At 34.5% G+C, this 17787-nt stretch overlaps 1 protein-coding gene across 10 annotated transcripts in view; it reads left to right on the top strand.

Annotated features, from left to right (window-relative positions):
• The window catches only part of N4BP2 (NEDD4 binding protein 2), an 86832-nt gene extending 81292 nt beyond the window's left edge, over positions 1 to 5540 (top strand). For 6 of the 10 annotated variants that reach the window (XR_011437630.1, XR_011437628.1, XM_023638204.2 and 3 more), the window contains 2 exons: positions 704 to 827; positions 2093 to 5540. Coding sequence is in view for 7 of the 10 variants with exons in the window: in XM_023638204.2 (XP_023493972.1) it covers positions 704 to 827; positions 2093 to 2138 (170 nt within the window). In the remaining 3 variants the exon portion in view is untranslated. The remainder of the gene's footprint in view (positions 1 to 703; positions 828 to 2092) is intronic. The other 4 variants (XM_070263957.1, XM_023638203.2, XM_070263959.1 and 1 more) reach the window with 2 other exon arrangements.
• The last annotated feature ends 12247 nt before the right edge of the window (positions 5541 to 17787 follow it).

The raw sequence follows: 17787 nt of genomic DNA, 5'->3' as shown, positions 1-17787 counted from the left end.
ATCATATCCAAAGCAGGTGCTTTTAAGAGGCTCAGATTCGTTTGATGTTTAAGCATCATCTATGTAGAAGAGTTTCTTAAGTTAACAATTGATTATCTTAATAGTAGGACTGCAGTCTGTGCTATAATTAGTAGATTTGCTAATAGCTATTCCTGGGAGGGATATTCTAGAAAGCACTTGCTTTATATCCCATTTTACTGATGAGGAAACAGGCACAGATAGGCTAAGTAACTTGTCCATGGTCATCTCACAGTCATTGAGTGGCAGAACTGCTAATCAGAACCAGCTGGCCAGCTTCAGAGTATTTCATTAATAGGGTTGTTGTGAAGATTCTTAGTTAATAAATACAAGTCACTTAAAGCAATACCTGATTCCATGCGTATAATAATTGCTTGGTATTATTAAATATTATTATATCATTATCATTATTTCAGAGAGAACTTCTGGTAGCACACACAAATATCCCTCTCTACAGGGGAAGAAACCCCTCTTAAGTCCTTAGGTGGGTGAATTGCTATGAGACTTCCATACCTACAGTGTAGATGAAACATACATTTTAAAACATTAATTTTGGGGCTTTTTGAGGAAATAAATCTCTAATCCCCATGAAAATAATTTTGTATGTGTTTGAGTGGTTGAAGTTTGTTTTCTATTGAGAATGTAGATAAATAAATTTTAACTGTTCCAATTCCTGCTGTAACAGAATTTGAGCAGAGCGGTGGTAAGCCCTATCTCTCTGTGATTACGGGCAGAGGGAGTCACAGCCAGGGAGGAGTTGCTCGCATCAAACCAGCTGTCATTAAATACCTCACAAGCCACAGCTTCAGGTGGGTATAGATTTCGGTTATGATAATGGCAATTGCCCTGTATAGAGAGTAAACACTAATGGTATGCTCAGAGCAATTTGTTAGAATAGTTAACTAAATTTAGCTATCTGATTTTAGCCACAAATTTATACTTAAATTGTGATAGAATGTTCCCTGCAGGATTTGCGACATTCAGTAATCCAGAAATGAAGAAAAATGTGTTTGTTGTTGAAGTAATCATCTGATAAAAACTATTTCTATCATAAATTTAAAATTATAAAAGAAAGTAAATATATTTGTGTTTCTTTGATAATGTATTATCTAAGAGAATTAGATTATACATATCATACTGTAAGGTTGCTGTTTAATTATTTCTTTGAAAGAAAATATGTACTTGTAGATTTTGGAAAGAATTGGGAGTTTCTCCTGAAATATGCTTGTAATTTGAATGTGTTTAAACTTTAGTGGAAATGCTCCAGTCAGTATGAATTTATACCTCTTCATAAGTTAAATGCCATTAATGATCTTAGCTGGCAAACATGAAATGTCCTTTTTCATTAAGTGATTATAATTCAATAACAGAAAATGAAAAGAAAAGTCCAAGCATAAAGATCTGTTGATGGAAAGATTCCCTGAGGATGTATATCATTAAGTACCCTCCTCCGTGACCTTCTAGGTTTAATTAGTATGGCATATTTTTTCATGCCATGTAACGTGTTGTTTGACTACATTATAGAAAATGGTAGCATTAATTCTGAGCATGCAAACAGATGACGTTTCAGAGTAGTTTTACAAAAAGAGTAATAGACCAGAATACTATCATGTTGGGATTAATGATTTATTTTAGAGACTACTGTTTCTTTAAATTTTACACTGAGGGAGTTGACAGCGTTTCATAGCCTGATGAAGGAGACACCTCTTTTATTAGAGATTTCTTCTTGGTGCTGACTTAATGCACAGAAATAATGTAATGCAGACATCATCTTCTCCTTTATACATCAGGCTCTTCTTCGTGAGGGCCAAATTCAGGCTTCAGAGTTTTGAAAAATCTTAAATTATTATAACTACTAAGGAGTAACCCTCACCCTTAGGATTTTATTTATTTAGACAATAGATTAAAAGACACCTAAGTATAGATAATGGTCCTGGATGGTGGCTTAGTAAAGGAGAGTACTTTGATAGTAAATATTATATTTAACATAGGCATTTGGAATTGATTACAAGATACGTTCCTTAACCAGTTTGAAATCTCTCTCTTTAAAATAACTCTTTTCTCATTTCTGCAGGTTCTCTGAAATTAAACCAGGGTGCTTGAAAGTCATGCTAAAGTAAAATAAACGTCCTTGACTTAGAAGTGTGAAGGTTTGTAGGTTGAAATTAGTTTTATTTGCAGTAAATTAGTTTTACTGTAAACGTGTTTTATTAGAAATAATGTCCAGTTATAAAACAGAAAAACATTATGATGATGTTTTTTACAATTCAAGAGAAGTTTAATTTTTTACTGAATCAAATGCCAAATATGTTGTCTGTTAAAAATATTAAAGAGAATTTTTATTGATTACAAATGTCGAAGAAACATATCGGCTGCAGTTTTAAAGTTTGAAGTGCTCTGATTCTTTCTCAGAGAGAAAATGTTACTTTTGTATTAATTGTTGTTTGACGTTGAATAAAGTCCTAAAGGCTTCTCTGAGAGGCATTCAAAGTGCTTTGAGACTTGGTTCCTGCCCTCCAAAGGCTTATGTTAAAAGAGGAAAAAGCAGTGGTATCATTCCTTAGAAATAGTGGTAACAAAAGCAAGGATATCTAGCAAAATGCTTGAATGTGTTTTGATTTCAGAAGTAAAAATATAAAATTATTTCATTTTGCTGTATCCCACAGGAAGGAAGACATGCTGTTGCACTTTCTTCTGCTTTTTATACGATCTTGATCTCTTACTTCTTGTTCCTTTCTTCTGTGTGTGTGCATTTTCCGGGAGGAAAGTTGAGGTCTGAGATTATGTTGCAGTTTTGTACTTCCATAGGCAGAAAAGTTTTCAGAGAAGAAGAAGTTGTTAGTTATCTACCAAGTGTTGCTGTCTCATAGAACTGCTTATAGAATGGTCTGTGTAAGTGGTATTTAAGACAGTACTAAAGAGTTATGTTTTATATTTGAGGTATGTAATCTCTAAACTGCAGTAGGTCAAAATCCTATTAACTGAAAACAAAGATAGAAAACATTTTTGATATAATCATAAAAGAAATCCTTAAAATTTAAAGGTTTTTTACCTTTATTTTTAAAAACAGCCAACTTTCTAAAAGGAAACTCATTAACTTCTGTTTTTTGGTGAGCTAAAAAGTCCTGTTAGTATGTTAATTGTTATTTCCTTTATACAGGTTTAATGTGGTAAAGTGTAATTTTCCAATATGGGACAATGGTTTAAATAAATTTGACTTTGGATGTGGAGAATATTTTCAACGTATATGATTTTAGCAAACAACTTTGTTGCTTTTTGATACAAAAAATCATTTGGATCAGGAATTATAGGATTGAGCTGAAAGAATGCTAAATTATAGCATCATTTCCCCAAAAGAACATTTTAATGAAAATAAAACTCAAAAACATGTTTTTTATACATCATGAAAGCATGCTCTTAAAAAAAGAGCCATATCACTGAATTTTATTTCCACAGAAATAAAAATATGTTTGTTACTTAGAAATGGTTAGTGACTGGCATTGAAGTATTATTCACATTCTTATGTTTGTAGTAGTTTGTTAAAAAAAGAAAAAATGCCAACAGTTTAACATACATTTTTTTTGTAATGTCTAGAAGAGTTGTGTGCATTAAAAATAAAGCAGTTCCTTTCAATAACTTATTATAAACTACAGTTGTTAGTTAATGAAATAAAATATTTCTGTGTATAAATTAATCTGATTCAAGAAATGTGAATAACAATACTAAAACCTGGACTTATTTGAATGTATGCAGCTGCATACTCATTTTTCTGTTTTTTGTATTTCCTCACCCAGTTTAAAAAATCACCGTTTTTGAGCACTTCTGCTAGACTTATTTCAATATTAATGTAATTATGATTAATGGGGGAGCAGTCAAAAAGAACAAGAGGTGAGGTATTTTGTGAGCAGAAGCAAAATGAAAGAAGCTATGTTTTCCAAGCTGTATCAACTTTAATTTTATGCCTTCTTTTTGGTAAATCTCGTAGTATTTCTTCTTAATCGTTATTCATAAATATATAGGCAAATTTTGAGCATCGTATGTGTTTTTTATGAAGTTGTTTAATCCTAACCTGCCTTCTACTCCACTGTCTAGCATAGTTTAAGCAACATATAATTATGAGAGAGAATTTTATAATCTCTTCCTTCTTGTTTTACCCATTTCTAAGTCCTAAATACCAAAGGTAAAGATAGTGTGGAGATTATCAAAGTTTTCATATATTGGTGTATTTGTGCTAATACGTGAGTCATTAGAAAGGCTCTTTGCTAGCATCTGAATATTTTAAAAGTACAACACTTGTGTAGTTTGGAAGGTTTTAGTGACAGTTATATCCTTTCAGTAGTGTCTTACCAGTGGGAAAAAGAGAACTAATGTGGACACTCACAGGGGAAGTGGGGTTGCCCGGAGGGGACTCTTAACAGTACTTTTAATCCATCCACTTCCTTACTTTGAGATGAGAAGTGGAAGCATGCTGTCTTACATTTATTGGCTGTCAATATATCTCTATATTATTTTCAAGTTGAGAGTTTTTCAATGTATTAGTATTTCCATACTGTTTGCAATTCTGTGGCCTTTACCTATAGGATATGTTACTTATTAGAAATCCTGACATCCTTTGAAGTGTCTTGTGTATTACAACACATTTTGAGAAGCTAAACAGTTCTGTTGGATTGTTTCCAGGCCTTTATTTTCATCTTTTTCTTTTTGAACTCAAGTATTTTGTATGCTTAAAAAAAAGGACATGTATAATAACAAGATTCGTTATTTCTGAGCTGGAAATTGGAAACTTCGAAACTCAGGAAATTGCTCTGACAATGTTTAACTGCTCTCAATGTAAGAAAATGACAAATGTGTATAAAAAAGACACGAAAATAACGTGTGCTGTTTTTTCCAAGTGCTTTTTCTAAGTGCTTTTCCATTGTGCAATGAGGTGAAATTTGATAATCTTTCTGTGTAATAGTTAAAATATTGCTTATTCTTATTTACATGATAAAGAAAACAGATTTAAATGTTTGTGTGGCCAAACAAAAAGTGTCATTTAAAAGGTAAAGTTTATGTAGAATGTATGTTAATGGTGCTTATTTTTAAAATGTAATTCAAGTTTACAGTGTTACTTAATGCCTCTTCACAGAATTTAATAGAGAAACAAGGCTAGAATACATCTACATCCTGAAGAGCCTTTTATAACTTCACATTGTATGTTGACAAATTTTGTTACTTTCCTTAAAGTTGAGTAATTGACTTTCATGGTCCAAATGATGAACCTGTTATTAACAAATGGTTGAATTGACCGTGAGACTTCGCATTAAAATACAATATTGCAGCTATCAGTTGGAGAATATATTATAAAATTTTCAGACAGTGTATCAGAAAAGAATTGTTTTTATTTGTACTATAAATAAAATGTAATTTTGCTGTTAACGCTGTACTTTTTTATTGAAAATGTTTTATAGCTTTGCTTTTTAAATTTCTTATGAAACCATTTGCAAATTACATGCTTAATTTAATAAAATACTTTAGCCACAGTCCAATGTGAGGAAATCCTTCATTTGATGTGGTAGGGTTAGTTGTTTAAATATTAAAATATATTTTTATGTGTTACATGGTAATTTCAAGGGAAAAGGATCATAAAAATTTCATTTCTGTGTCACATCTTTTCTTCTAGTTTAAATTATTTTGCTATAGCAAATAGCTTATAGCTATTATCAAAATTAAGAATTGTCTCTCTAAGGGACTCAAGTAGTATTTTAGTTAATATTAAAGACCTTTGAACTTTATTCAACTCCAAAGCGGAATAATTTCATTCACTTAACAAGGACTTAAAAATATTTATTTAACAAATATTTATTGAGCACTTGCTATTGAGGATGGAGTGTAAGACAGAACTTCTATCCACAGATATAAAAAATTATTCTCATCAACTATTTTGTGTATAGTGATTTATACTATGGAACACTTTCATACCCATTGTATTTTAAGTCATACAAGAATCTTATTAGATAAGTGGTGCTACCCACTTTAACAAGTAAAGACACAAAGGCTTAGAGAATTTGATTGATTTGTTACTTAGTGGCAGAGGTAAGACTTGAACCTGGATTCTCTGACTTCTAGTATAGAGCAACTTCATATGTCATAAGAGTAAGAATAATTACTTAAAAAGAGAGAATATCCTAATATTCCCATCTCAGAGAGATTTGACTTCACAATATATGTCTATGAAAATCTGCCATTTATAAATCTGCCTTCCTCCTTTATCCAAAGGAACCTGATATTATGGATTTTCCCAGTGGCAAAGATAAAAGTTTATTTCTCTCAATATAAAATTCCAGAGACAGAGTCCAGGACTTATGCATGTGTTCTTTTCCATGAAGTTTTTTGGGATTTAAGATCCTTTTTGCTCACTACTCTACCATACCTGAAGTGTGGCCCTCATTTTCCTAGACCAGGGTGGGTGGCTAGAGCTCTAATCCTGTCTACATTTTATTGGAGGAAGGACAAAGAAGAAGGGAGCAATGGGCAAGTGCCAGTGATCTTTTATAGAAGATTTTTGGAAGCTGCCTTAGGACACTTCCACTTACATCTTATTAGCCGGAACTTAATCACATGGTCACATCTAGCTGCAGGAGATTGTCTGTATTTCAGTCTGCCATATTTCAGCTAAAATCTGGGCATCCTCTTGGAGAGAAGAGAATGGATTTTAGGGAGTGAATAGCAGTCTCTGACACATGTTTTTTGATCACTGAATGCCATAATGTGAAAATTAATTTTTGATACATTCCTCCCAGAGATCTTTGTTGATGACTACTATGTGCTAGGAAGAATAAAAAGGAAATCACAGTTGCATATGTTTTAACTTAAATATTCAAATGAGTCATCAACATGGCTGATGGAATGGGCTTTCAGTTGATGACTTAACTGCTAATAAGATTGCTTTTGATCTGATAACTTGGTGGTGGCAACTAGATTAGGTGTGTAAGTTATTTCTAGTGATACTGCTTAGTTACTATATTTGCATATTGACTTTTGTGTTTTCTTAAACATTTATTAATCACATCCATGTCTGAAAGCTCAATACTTGTTGCAAGTGATTTAAAGCTAAGTAAACTTTAGGGAGATATAAATATGTGTATGTCCTAAGAACTAGAAACTGCATTTAAAGAAAGAACTGTGGAAGCACTGGAGAGGAATAATTCTTTTTGGAGGTGGTAACTTTGAGCTTTGCTTTCATGATTGAAATCTTTAAATGACTTTCTGTAGAAAAAAGATTAAACACTTCAAATTCATGGATTTGTACATATATAACCGTACAATTGTACCCTTCATAGGTTCTGAAGCACTCCTCTGGGTAATCTTGATTTATTTAAGTTTAATTTGCTAGAGATTTATTTAATTTTAATAGCTAATTAAACGTTAGCATTTTAATTTTAAAGAAGTTTCAGAATTTAAATTAATTCCTTAACCCAAGGAATGACTATATTTGGAGGTAGAGAAATAATAGAAAATGTGATCAATCAGCAGTTCTATTTGTGGTCTCATATAGGAGCAGCTGCAGGATTTGAGGTCAGGATGTAGAATGAAGTGATGGGAGCTGGCCCCATGGCCGAGTGGTTAAGTTCGAGTGCTCTGCTTCAGTGGCCCAGGGTTTCGCCTGTTCGGATCCTGGGCACGGACCTAGCACCACTCATCAGGCCATGCTGAGGTGGCATCCCACATAGCACAACCAGAAGGACCTACAACTAGAATATATAGCTATGTACTGGTGGGGCTTTGGGGAGAAGGAAAAAAAAGAAGATTGGCAACAGATGTTAGCTCAGGTGCCAATCTTAAAAAAAATAATGAGGTGATGGAGTTATCCCCTTTTTTCAGCTTTATTGAGATCTAATTGACGTTTAACATTGTGTAAGCTTAAGGTGCACAATGTGATGATTTGATATGTGTATATATTGTGAAATGTTTACTGCAAAAAGGTTGGTTAATGTATCCTTCACCTTACATAATTACCCTTTTGTTGTTCTTATGGTGAGAACATTAGAGCTCTACACTCATAACAACTTTAAAGTATACAATGGTATGTTAACTGTAGTCACCATATTGTACCTTAGATCCCCAGAACTTATTCATCTTGTAACTGAAAGTTTGTACCATTTGACCAACATTGTCCCATTTCCCCCACCCTTCAGCCCCTGGCAACCACCATTCTACTGTCTGTTTCTATGAGTTCAATGTTTTTAGATTCCACATATAAGTGAGATTGAGATCATACAGTATTTGCCTTTCTCTGTCTGATTTATTTCACTTAGTACCCTCAAGGTTCATTCATATTGTTGCAAATGGCGGGATTTCCTTCTTTTTTATGCCAGCATAATATCCCACCACATTTTCTTTATCCATTCATCTGTTATGGACACTTAGGTTGTTTTCATGCTTGGCTTTTGTGAATAATGCATCAATGAACATAGGAATACAGATGTCACTTTGAAATACTGATTTTGTTTCCTTTGAAACAAAGTTGGGTTGCTGGGTCGTATGGTAGTTCTATTTTTAATTTTTTAAGGAATCTCCATACTGTTCCATAGTAGTTGTACCAATTTACATTCCTACCAACAGTATATCAGGGTTTCCTTTTCTCCACACCTTTGCCGGCATTTGTTATTTCTTATTTTTTGATAATAGCCATCCTAACAGGTTGGAAGTGATGTCTCATTGTGATTTTGATTTGCATCTCCTTGATGATTAGAGATGTTGAGCACCTTTTCACAGACTTGTTGCCCATTCGTATGTCTTTGGAGAAATGTCTATTCAACTCCTCTGTCCAGTTTTTAATTGGATCTGTCTCCTTTCTTTGCTATTGAGTTGTATGAGTTTCTTGTATTTTGGATGTTAACCCTTTATGATTTGCAGATATTTTCTCCCATTCTGCAGGGTTTCCATTTCATTTTGTTGATGGCTTCCTTTGCTCTGCAGAAGCTTTTAGTTTGATATAGTTCTACTTGTTGATTTTTGCCTTTTTTTGCCTGTGCTTTTGGTGTCATATCTAAAAAATCTTTGCTAAGACATGTCAAGCAGCTTCCCCTCAGTTTTCCTCTAGAAGTTTTACAGTTTCAGGTCTTATGTTTAAATCCTTAGTCCATTTTGAGTCAGTTTTTGTGAGTGGTGTAAGATAGGGGTTCAGTTTCATTCTTTTGCATGTGAATATTCACTTTTCCCAATACCGTTTATTGAAGAGATTATCCTTTCCCCATTAAGTATTCTGGGCTCCCTTGTCTAATATTAGTGGGTTTATTTCTGGGCTCTAGATTCTGTTCCGTTAGTCCCTGTTTTTATGCCAATACCATACTGTTTTGATCACTGTAGCTTTGTAATATAGTTTGAAATCAGGAGGTGTGATGCCCCTAGCTTTGTTCTTTGTCAAGGTTGCTTTGGCTATTTGGGGTCTTTTGTGGTTCTCTGTGAATTTTAGGATTGTTTTTCCTATTTCTGTGAAATAATGCCATTGGAAATTTTTTTTTTTTGAGGAAGATTAGCCATGAGCCAACATCTGCTGCCAATCTTCTTTTTGCTGAGGAAGACTGGCCCTGAGCTAACATCCATGCCCATCTTCCTCTACTTTATATGTGAGACACCTGCCACAGCGTGGCTTGCCAAGCAGTGCCATGTCCGCACCCGGGATCCGAACTGGTGAACCCTGGGGCCGCCGAAGTGGAATGTGTGAACTTAACCACTATGCCACTGGGCCGGCCCCTGCCATTGGAATTTTGATAAGAATTGCTTGAAATCTGTAGATGGCTTTGGGTAGTGTGGAAGTTTTAACAATATTAACTCTTCCAATCCATGAACATGGGATATCTTTCATTTATTTGTGTCTTCAGTTTTTTTAATCACTGTCTTGTAGGTTTTCAGTGTACATACTTTTCAAGTCATTGGTTAAATTTATTCCTAAGTATTTTATTGTTTTTGATGCTTTTGAAAATGGAATTGTTTTCTTAATTTCTTTTTCTGATAGTTCATCGCTAGTGTATAGAAATGCAACTGATTTTTGTATATTGATTTTGTATCCTGCAACTTCAGTGAATTTATTTATTCTAACGGTTTTTTGGTGGAGTCTTTAGGATTTTCTATATATAAAATCATATCATCTGTAAACAGAGACAGTTTAACTTCTTCCTTTCTGATTTGGATTTCTTTTATTCCTTTTTCTTGCCTAATTGCTCTGACTAGGACTTTCAGTACTGTGTTGAATAGGAGTGTACCCTTGTCTTGTTCTGAGTCTTAGAGGAAAAACTTTCAGCCTTTCACTGTGGAGTATTTTGCTAGCCATGGGTTTGTCATATATGGCCTTTTTTGAGCTATGTTCCTTCTATACCCATTTTGTTGAGAGTTTTTATTATGAAAGACATTGAATTTTGTCAAATGCTTTTCTGCATCTATTGAGATGGTCATATGACTTTTGTCTTTCAGTCTATTGATTTGGTTTATCACATTTATTGATTTGTGTATGTTGAAGCATCCTTACATCCCAGGGATAAATTCCACTTGATTATGGCATATGATCTTTTTACTGTCTGTTGAATTTGGTTTGCTAGTATTTTGTTGCAAATTTTTCGTCTATATTCATCAAGGATATTGGCCTTTGGTTTTCTTTTCTTGTAGTATCTTTATCTGGTTTTGGTATCAGGGTAATTCTGGCCTCATAAAATGAGTTTGGGAGTTCTCTCCTCTTCTTTTTTTTGGTCAGAGTTTGAGAATAATTGACGTTCATTCTTTAAATGTCTGGTGGAATTCACCCACAAAGCCATCTGGCCCTGGGTTTTCTTTTTGGGAGGTTTTTGATTACTGATTCAATCTCCATACTTGTTATTGGTCTGTTTAGATTTTCTGTTTCTTCATGATTCAGACTTGGTAGGTTGTGTGTTTCTAAGAATTTACCAGTTTCTTCTAGATTGTTCAATTTGTTGGTGTATAATTGTTCATAGTAGTCACTTATGATCCTTTGTATTTCTGCGGTACCAATTGTAAAGTCTTTTCTCTCATTTAGATTTTTATTTATTTGAGTCCTCTCTCTTTCTTTCTTGGTAAGTCTAGCTGAAGATTTTTCAGTTTTATTTATCTTTTCAAAAAACCAGCTCTTAGTTTAATTGACCTTTTCTATTGTTTTTCTATATTTCACTTATTTCTGCTTTGATCTTTGTTATCTGCTTCTTTCTGCTGACTTTGGGCTTAGTTTGTTCTTTTTCTAATTCCTTGAGGTGTAAAGTTGAGATCTTTCTTTTCTTTTCTTTTTTTTCTAAATGTAGGCATGCACTGTTATGCACTTCCCTCTTAGCACTGCTTTTGCTGCATCCCGTAAGTATGGTATCTTGTGTGTCCATTTTTCTTTCTTTCAAGATATTTTTTGGTTTCATCTTTGACCTATTGGTTGTTCAGGAATAATGTTTAATTTCTACATATTTGTGCATTTTCTCATTTTCCTCTTGTTGATTTCCAGTTTCGTGCCATTGTAGTTGGAAAAGATATTTGGTATAATTTCAATCTTTTTAAACTTTTTGAGACTTGTTTGAGATGTAACATATCTATTCCAGAGGTTCTTCCATGTGCACTTGAGAAGAATGTATATTCTGCTGCTCTTGTACAGTATGTTCTATATATGTCTGTTACATCTGGTTGGTCTAAACTATAGTACAAGTCCAATATTTCCTTAATTATTACTGTCTGGATGATTTATCCATTGTTGAAAGTGGAGAATTGGAGTCCCTTACTATTGTATTGTCTGTTATTCTCCTCACATCTGTTAGTATTTGCTTAATATATTTATAAGCTTTGATGTTGGATGTGTATGTATTTCAATTGTTATATTTTCTTGATGGCCACTTTATCATTATATAATGACCTTCTTTGTCTCTTGTTACAGTTTTTGACTTAAAGTTTGTTTTTTCTGATATAAGTGTAGCTACCCCTGCATTCTTTTCATTTCTATTTTCGTGGAATATCTTTTTCCATCTCTTCATTTTAAGCCTATATGTGTCCTTTATGCTGAAGTGAGTCTCATGTAGGCATCATATAGTTGGATCTTTTGTAATCTTTTCAGCCACTCTCAACCTTTTGATTAGAGAATTTAATCCACTTACACTTTAATTATTGCTTTGTAAGGACTTACTGCCATCTTGTTAATTGTTTTCTGGCTGTTTTGTGGTTCCTTTATAACTTTCTTCTTCTCTTGCTGTCTTCCTTTGTGAACTGATGATTTTCCATAAGAGTATACTTTGATTCCCTTCTCTTTATCTTGTGTATGTCTCTTACAGGTTTTTGTTTTGTGGTTACCCTGAGGCTTACTTAAAATATCTTATAGATATAAGTCTATTTTAAGCTGATAATTTAATTTTGATCACATACAAAAACTCTATTCTTTTACTCATTCCCTCGCATTTTATGTTTTTGATGTTACAATTTATGTCTTTTTATATTGTGTACCAACAAATTATTGTAGCTATAGCTATTTTTAATATTTTTGTCCTTTAACATTTGTAGTAGAGTTAAGTACTTAACACACCACCATATTAGAGTATTAGAGTATTCTGAATCTAACTATATACTTGCCTTTACCAGTGTGTTTTATATTTTCATATGTTTTCATGTTACTAATTAGCGCCTTTTGTTTCAGCTTGAATGACCCCTTTCAGCATTTCTTGTAAGGCAGGTGTAATGGGGGTTAACTCCCTCAGCTTTTGCTTTTTGGGGAAAGTCTTTATCTCAAATTCATTTCTGAAGGACTGCTTTGCTGGGTAAAGTATTCTTAGGTAGCAGTTTTTTCTTTTAGCACTTCAAATATTTCATCCTATGCTTTCCTGTTCAGCAAGGTTTCTGCTGAGAAATCTACTGATAGCCTTATGGGGATTCCCTTATATGAGAGAATTTTTTTTGTTCTTGTTGCTTTAAAAGTTTTCTCTGTCTTTGATTTTGGGCCATTTTATTATATGGTTTAGAGAAGATTGTTTTGGATTGACATTATGGGGTGACTTGTTAGCCTCATGAAGTTGGATGTCCAAATCTTTCCCCAGGTTTGGGAAGTTCTCAGTCATTATTTCTTTAAATAAACTTCCTGCCCCTTTCCCTCTCTTCTCCTTCTGGGACTTCAGTGATGCATAGATTTTCTGTTAATGGTGTCCCTTAAGTCCCATAAGCTTGCTTCATTTCTTTTCATTCTTTTTTCTTTTTTGCTTCTCTGACTAAATAACTTCAAATGCTCTGTCTTTGAGCTCACTGATTCTTTCTTCTGTTTGGTTCAGTCTTCTGTTGAAGCTCTCTATTGAATTCTTCAGTTCAGTCATTGTATTCTTTCAGCTTCAAAATTTGTTTGGTTCTTTTTTTATGTTTTCTGTCTCTTTACAGTTTTGTTCTTGTATTATTTTCCTGATTTTGTTATGTGTTCTCTTATAGCTCCCTGAGCATCTTTAGAAGAATTATTTTGAATTTTTGTTGGGCAATTCATGTATCTCCATTTCTTTGGGTCAGTTACTGGAAATTTACTGTGTTCCTTTAGTGCTGTCGTGTTTCTCTGATTCTTTGTGATCCCTGTAGCCTTGCATAGGTGTTTGCACATTTGAAGAAGCAGTTTCTCTTCCAGACTTTATGGGCTGACTTTGGTAAGGAAAGACCTTCACCTGTGGGTGGGGGCACACTGGAGCATGCTATATCACTTATTTACAAGACAGCACAAAACAGTATACTGAATATGGTTTCCTTCTCTGGATTGAAAGCCATCAGATGAAAATATCCTTTTAAACGGGAGCTATGAAAACACACATAGATAACCTTTATTTGATTGCAACATTAACTTTTCAGTACGTAGATTGTGTTTTAGTATACCAGTGGTATAATAAATGAGGTTCTATTAAAAATGAGGTTCCAGAATATTGTCCTATGAAATTTTGAGAAATCTGGAGTGCCCTCTAAGGAAAACAAAAACCATTAATAGCATCACTATAACCACTGGATTTGGGACAAATCATACTTGCAGCATGCTGAACAGGAGAGGAAGATGGGAAATTTATTTGGGAAGGATCAGTCTGCACTGTTCAAGACTTAGGAAAGAAAGTCAGTATCATAGACTAGCTCAATCAGTGGTCATGGGAGGAAGTACTCAGTCAAAGCGTGTTTCTGGTGTTGCTACATCAGCCTGACCTATTTAATATAAGATATAGCTATCTCATATTTGTGTATATGTTTCTTAATTAGATATTCACAGTGACCCTTCCACCAGGAGCATGGGGGAGACTAAAAATTCCAGATGAAAATATTTAAAACATTCTAATAGCATTGCATATTTCATAAGATAGTAAGGGCTTCAGCCAAAAATCTGAGTGAAAGGACTTAGAGGCACCTTTGTAAAAGGTGCCTCTGGTCCTGACTCACCTTGGTTTCAGTTTTCAGTCTTGTTGGGGAGCAGCAACAGAAGACAGAGGCCAGCATACCTGGAGACTAATAAGAGATACTCCATAAAGATGAAGGGCTTTATCCTCAGTGGGGATGATCAGAAGTAATTTTGCCCTCCTTCCCACTCCCAGAAGACTTCAAGGAATGTTGCTTTGGCACTGAGCGGAGCAAGAGACCAAAAAAAAAAAAAAAGTAAAATTTATAATCACTAGTGGCCCTCACAGATTAGCAGCCAAAATTATATTACCTACACAGTCTAAAAAACATCAGGCTATGAATTGAATTTAAAGAAGTCACAGCCTGCTAATGCCACCATTAGCTGCCTGGCAGAAGCAAATACAAATCTTAGGGACAATACACCCTCATCTTGGAGGATTTAAAAAAGAAGTCCCACATACTGTTTTCCAAGGAAAACAAGTAGTTTAAAATAAAAAATAACCAAACATACGAAGATCTAATTCACCAAGAATGGTAACCACCAGAGACAAAAGAGCAGAAACAGACCTAAAAAAACTGTATTAGGAGTTGTCAAACATAGATTAAAACGTAACCATAAAAAGATATATCCTATCTTCTTAATGACCATAGATGCAAAAATCCAAGCGAAATATTGGAAAAACAAATCCAGTGGTATATAAAAAGCATAAGGTATCACAACCAAGTAGGTTTATTCCAGGAATACAAGGATATAATTTACCACTTTAACTGAAGGGGAGAAAAAAGTCATATGATTAACTTCATAGATAAAGAAACAGTATTTGATAAAATTTAATACCTAAAATGATAATGCCTAGAATGATAAAATATCTCAGATGCCTAGAAATAGAAAGGAGTTTCTTTAGTCTGATAAACGGTATTTTTTTAAAGCACAAATATCATACTTAAAGGTAAATTTATTGAAATCTTGCCTCCTGAGGTTGGGAAACTGGATATATAGGAAGAAAAGTCGATCTGGGTACTTACCTAACAGTATACATAGGTGGACTCCAGAAGGATTAAAGACAGTTGTGACAGGTGAAGCTATGAAATTAATAGTACGTGTATGTCATCAACTTTAAAACTCACAATGTATTATTTCTGAAATTGAGATGGTCCTTACTGTAGGTTATTTCTTACAGTTGTCATTGGCTGTATTTTTCACAATTAAACACCTGAAATCATTATGCATCTTTATACATGGCATCTGGGATTTCATTAAATATTATAAGTAATTTTGGAAAACATCTTTTTGACCTGGGGGTGGGGAGCAACTTAAAACCCCAGAAACAAAAGCGTAAGGCAAAAATGTGAATTTCATAAAGTTTTTTGCCCAATGAAGAACATCATGAACGAAAATAGGAGAAAATATTTGCAATGTCTGAATGCCAAGAGGCTAATTCTAAATATAAGAGAAACTCCTGTAAAATTAAATCCCAATAGGAAAATGGTCAAAGAATATGATGAAGCAATTTACAGAAAGGGAGACTCCAAAAGGCAACAAGCTAATAAAGAGAATTTATTCCTAATGAGAAAAATAAATTAAAATAAAAATGAGATGTTCTGTCACACTTAGTCTGGCAAAATGGAAACCTGGATAATGCCAAACATTACTCTAATGCACCAGCAATGGGAGTGCAGACTCGTGAGAGAGCAACTTGTGAGAAACCTGGAGAGCAATCTGGTAGTACTCAGTTAAATACAGTGGGCCCTCCCAGTCGGGGGTTCCGCATTCCCGGATTCAGACAACGGCGGATGAAAGGCCTAGGACAGTTGCATCTGTATGGAACATGTACAGACTTTTGTAGTCATTATTCCCTAAATAGTACAGTATAGCAACTATTTACGTAGCATTTACATTGTATTAAGTATTATAAGTACTCTAGAGATGATTTAAAGTATGTGGGAAGATGTATGTAGGTTCTGTGCAAATACTATGCCATTTTATATAAGAGATATGAGCATCTGCGGATTTTGGTATCCTTGGGGGTCCTGGAACCAGTCCCTCCCACCCGCATACTGAGGGACAACAGTATTTATATATCCTATGACTCAGCAATCTTATTGCTGGGTATATGCCAAAGAAATTTTTATGTAGGTCCACAGGGATGATGCAGGACGTTGGAGGTAACGTAGGTCTTCATCACTGGAGGAGTGTGAAATGGCTGATACGCACTATTGAGTACTATGCAGGAGTTAGCAGCAACGCGCATGGTGTATACACAGCGACATGGATAAGTCTTAAAAGCAGTGCTGTGTGGAAAAAACAATGAGATCTATAGCACAGTACTCTTTGTCAATTGTGCAGACAAAACGACAATGTATGTTTTACAACAATACATACAAACAGTGACACACATGGAAAATATTTTAAAGCTTGCCTGGGGCAGGGAAAGGATATGAAAATGAGGAATGCAGCAAAAAGGGAATAAATCAATAAAATGAGAGGGACCTTGCACAGACCTATGATGACAGTGTGCCATGAACTAGGGAGGATGATTAATTCAACCCTTTCCTATGAAATCCACTAAATAAATAACTTGGTGGGCTAGGGATGGAGGGAAGCCAAAATCTGCTTATTTCTAGGAACTGATGCCTAGTTTGCTTTGGATTGACTTTGCCCAGCTTCAGGAGAGCCAATCAACTGGCATCTGCTAATGCTGAAACTGCATGGTACAGCCAATGGTTACAGTAGTTGAGATCTCTTTCTGGGAAAAATACCTAGAATTGTTGTTCCCTGAACTGAACCCTGGCTAATACAACGAGGTCACAAATTTCTTACTCAGGTTAGTAAAGTGAAATAAAATAGAGAAGAGGTTATCCAGGATCTTAAGATATTTAAATCTTACTGGAAACTTCTTGCTGCCCAGAAAACAAAGAAGACGGGTAAGTATATCTCTTGGGAGACCTGTGTTTGGCCATGGCAGTCAGCAATGAAAACAGAGTTTTGGGTGTAGTTACACATGTTATAATTTTGACTAGTAAAGTTGTGGAAGCTGTTATCCAGGTGGCCTTTGGGAGGTTTCCTATTATCGGCTTTATATAAGCTAAAATCAACAGTCTAAGAAGACTAAAGCTCAGACTTAGAATTTATCAAGGAGAGACCCAAGGTACATTTTACCTGGCCTGCCATAGTAAGCTAATGACCTGGCTTGTCTTTAAGTGGGTCCTGGAATACTGCCTCTCTAGAGTACAGTGGATTACAAAGCTCAAATTGGATGGTACTGTTAGGGAAGATTTCCTGCCCTTGATGTCTAAATGATGAGCCAGTTTGTTTATCCCCGTTAACTCTTTACATGTGGACTCATCTGATTGAATGCTGAATATTAGGCTTTTGTTTTTGTTGTTTTGTTTTCTGATAGCTTC

Source organism: Equus caballus, chromosome 3, assembly GCF_041296265.1.
Source record: "Equus caballus isolate H_3958 breed thoroughbred chromosome 3, TB-T2T, whole genome shotgun sequence".
Taxonomy (NCBI): domain Eukaryota; kingdom Metazoa; phylum Chordata; class Mammalia; order Perissodactyla; family Equidae; genus Equus; species Equus caballus.
Note: the sequence above shows the minus strand (reverse complement) of the source record. Positions and strands in the feature narration are given on the sequence as shown.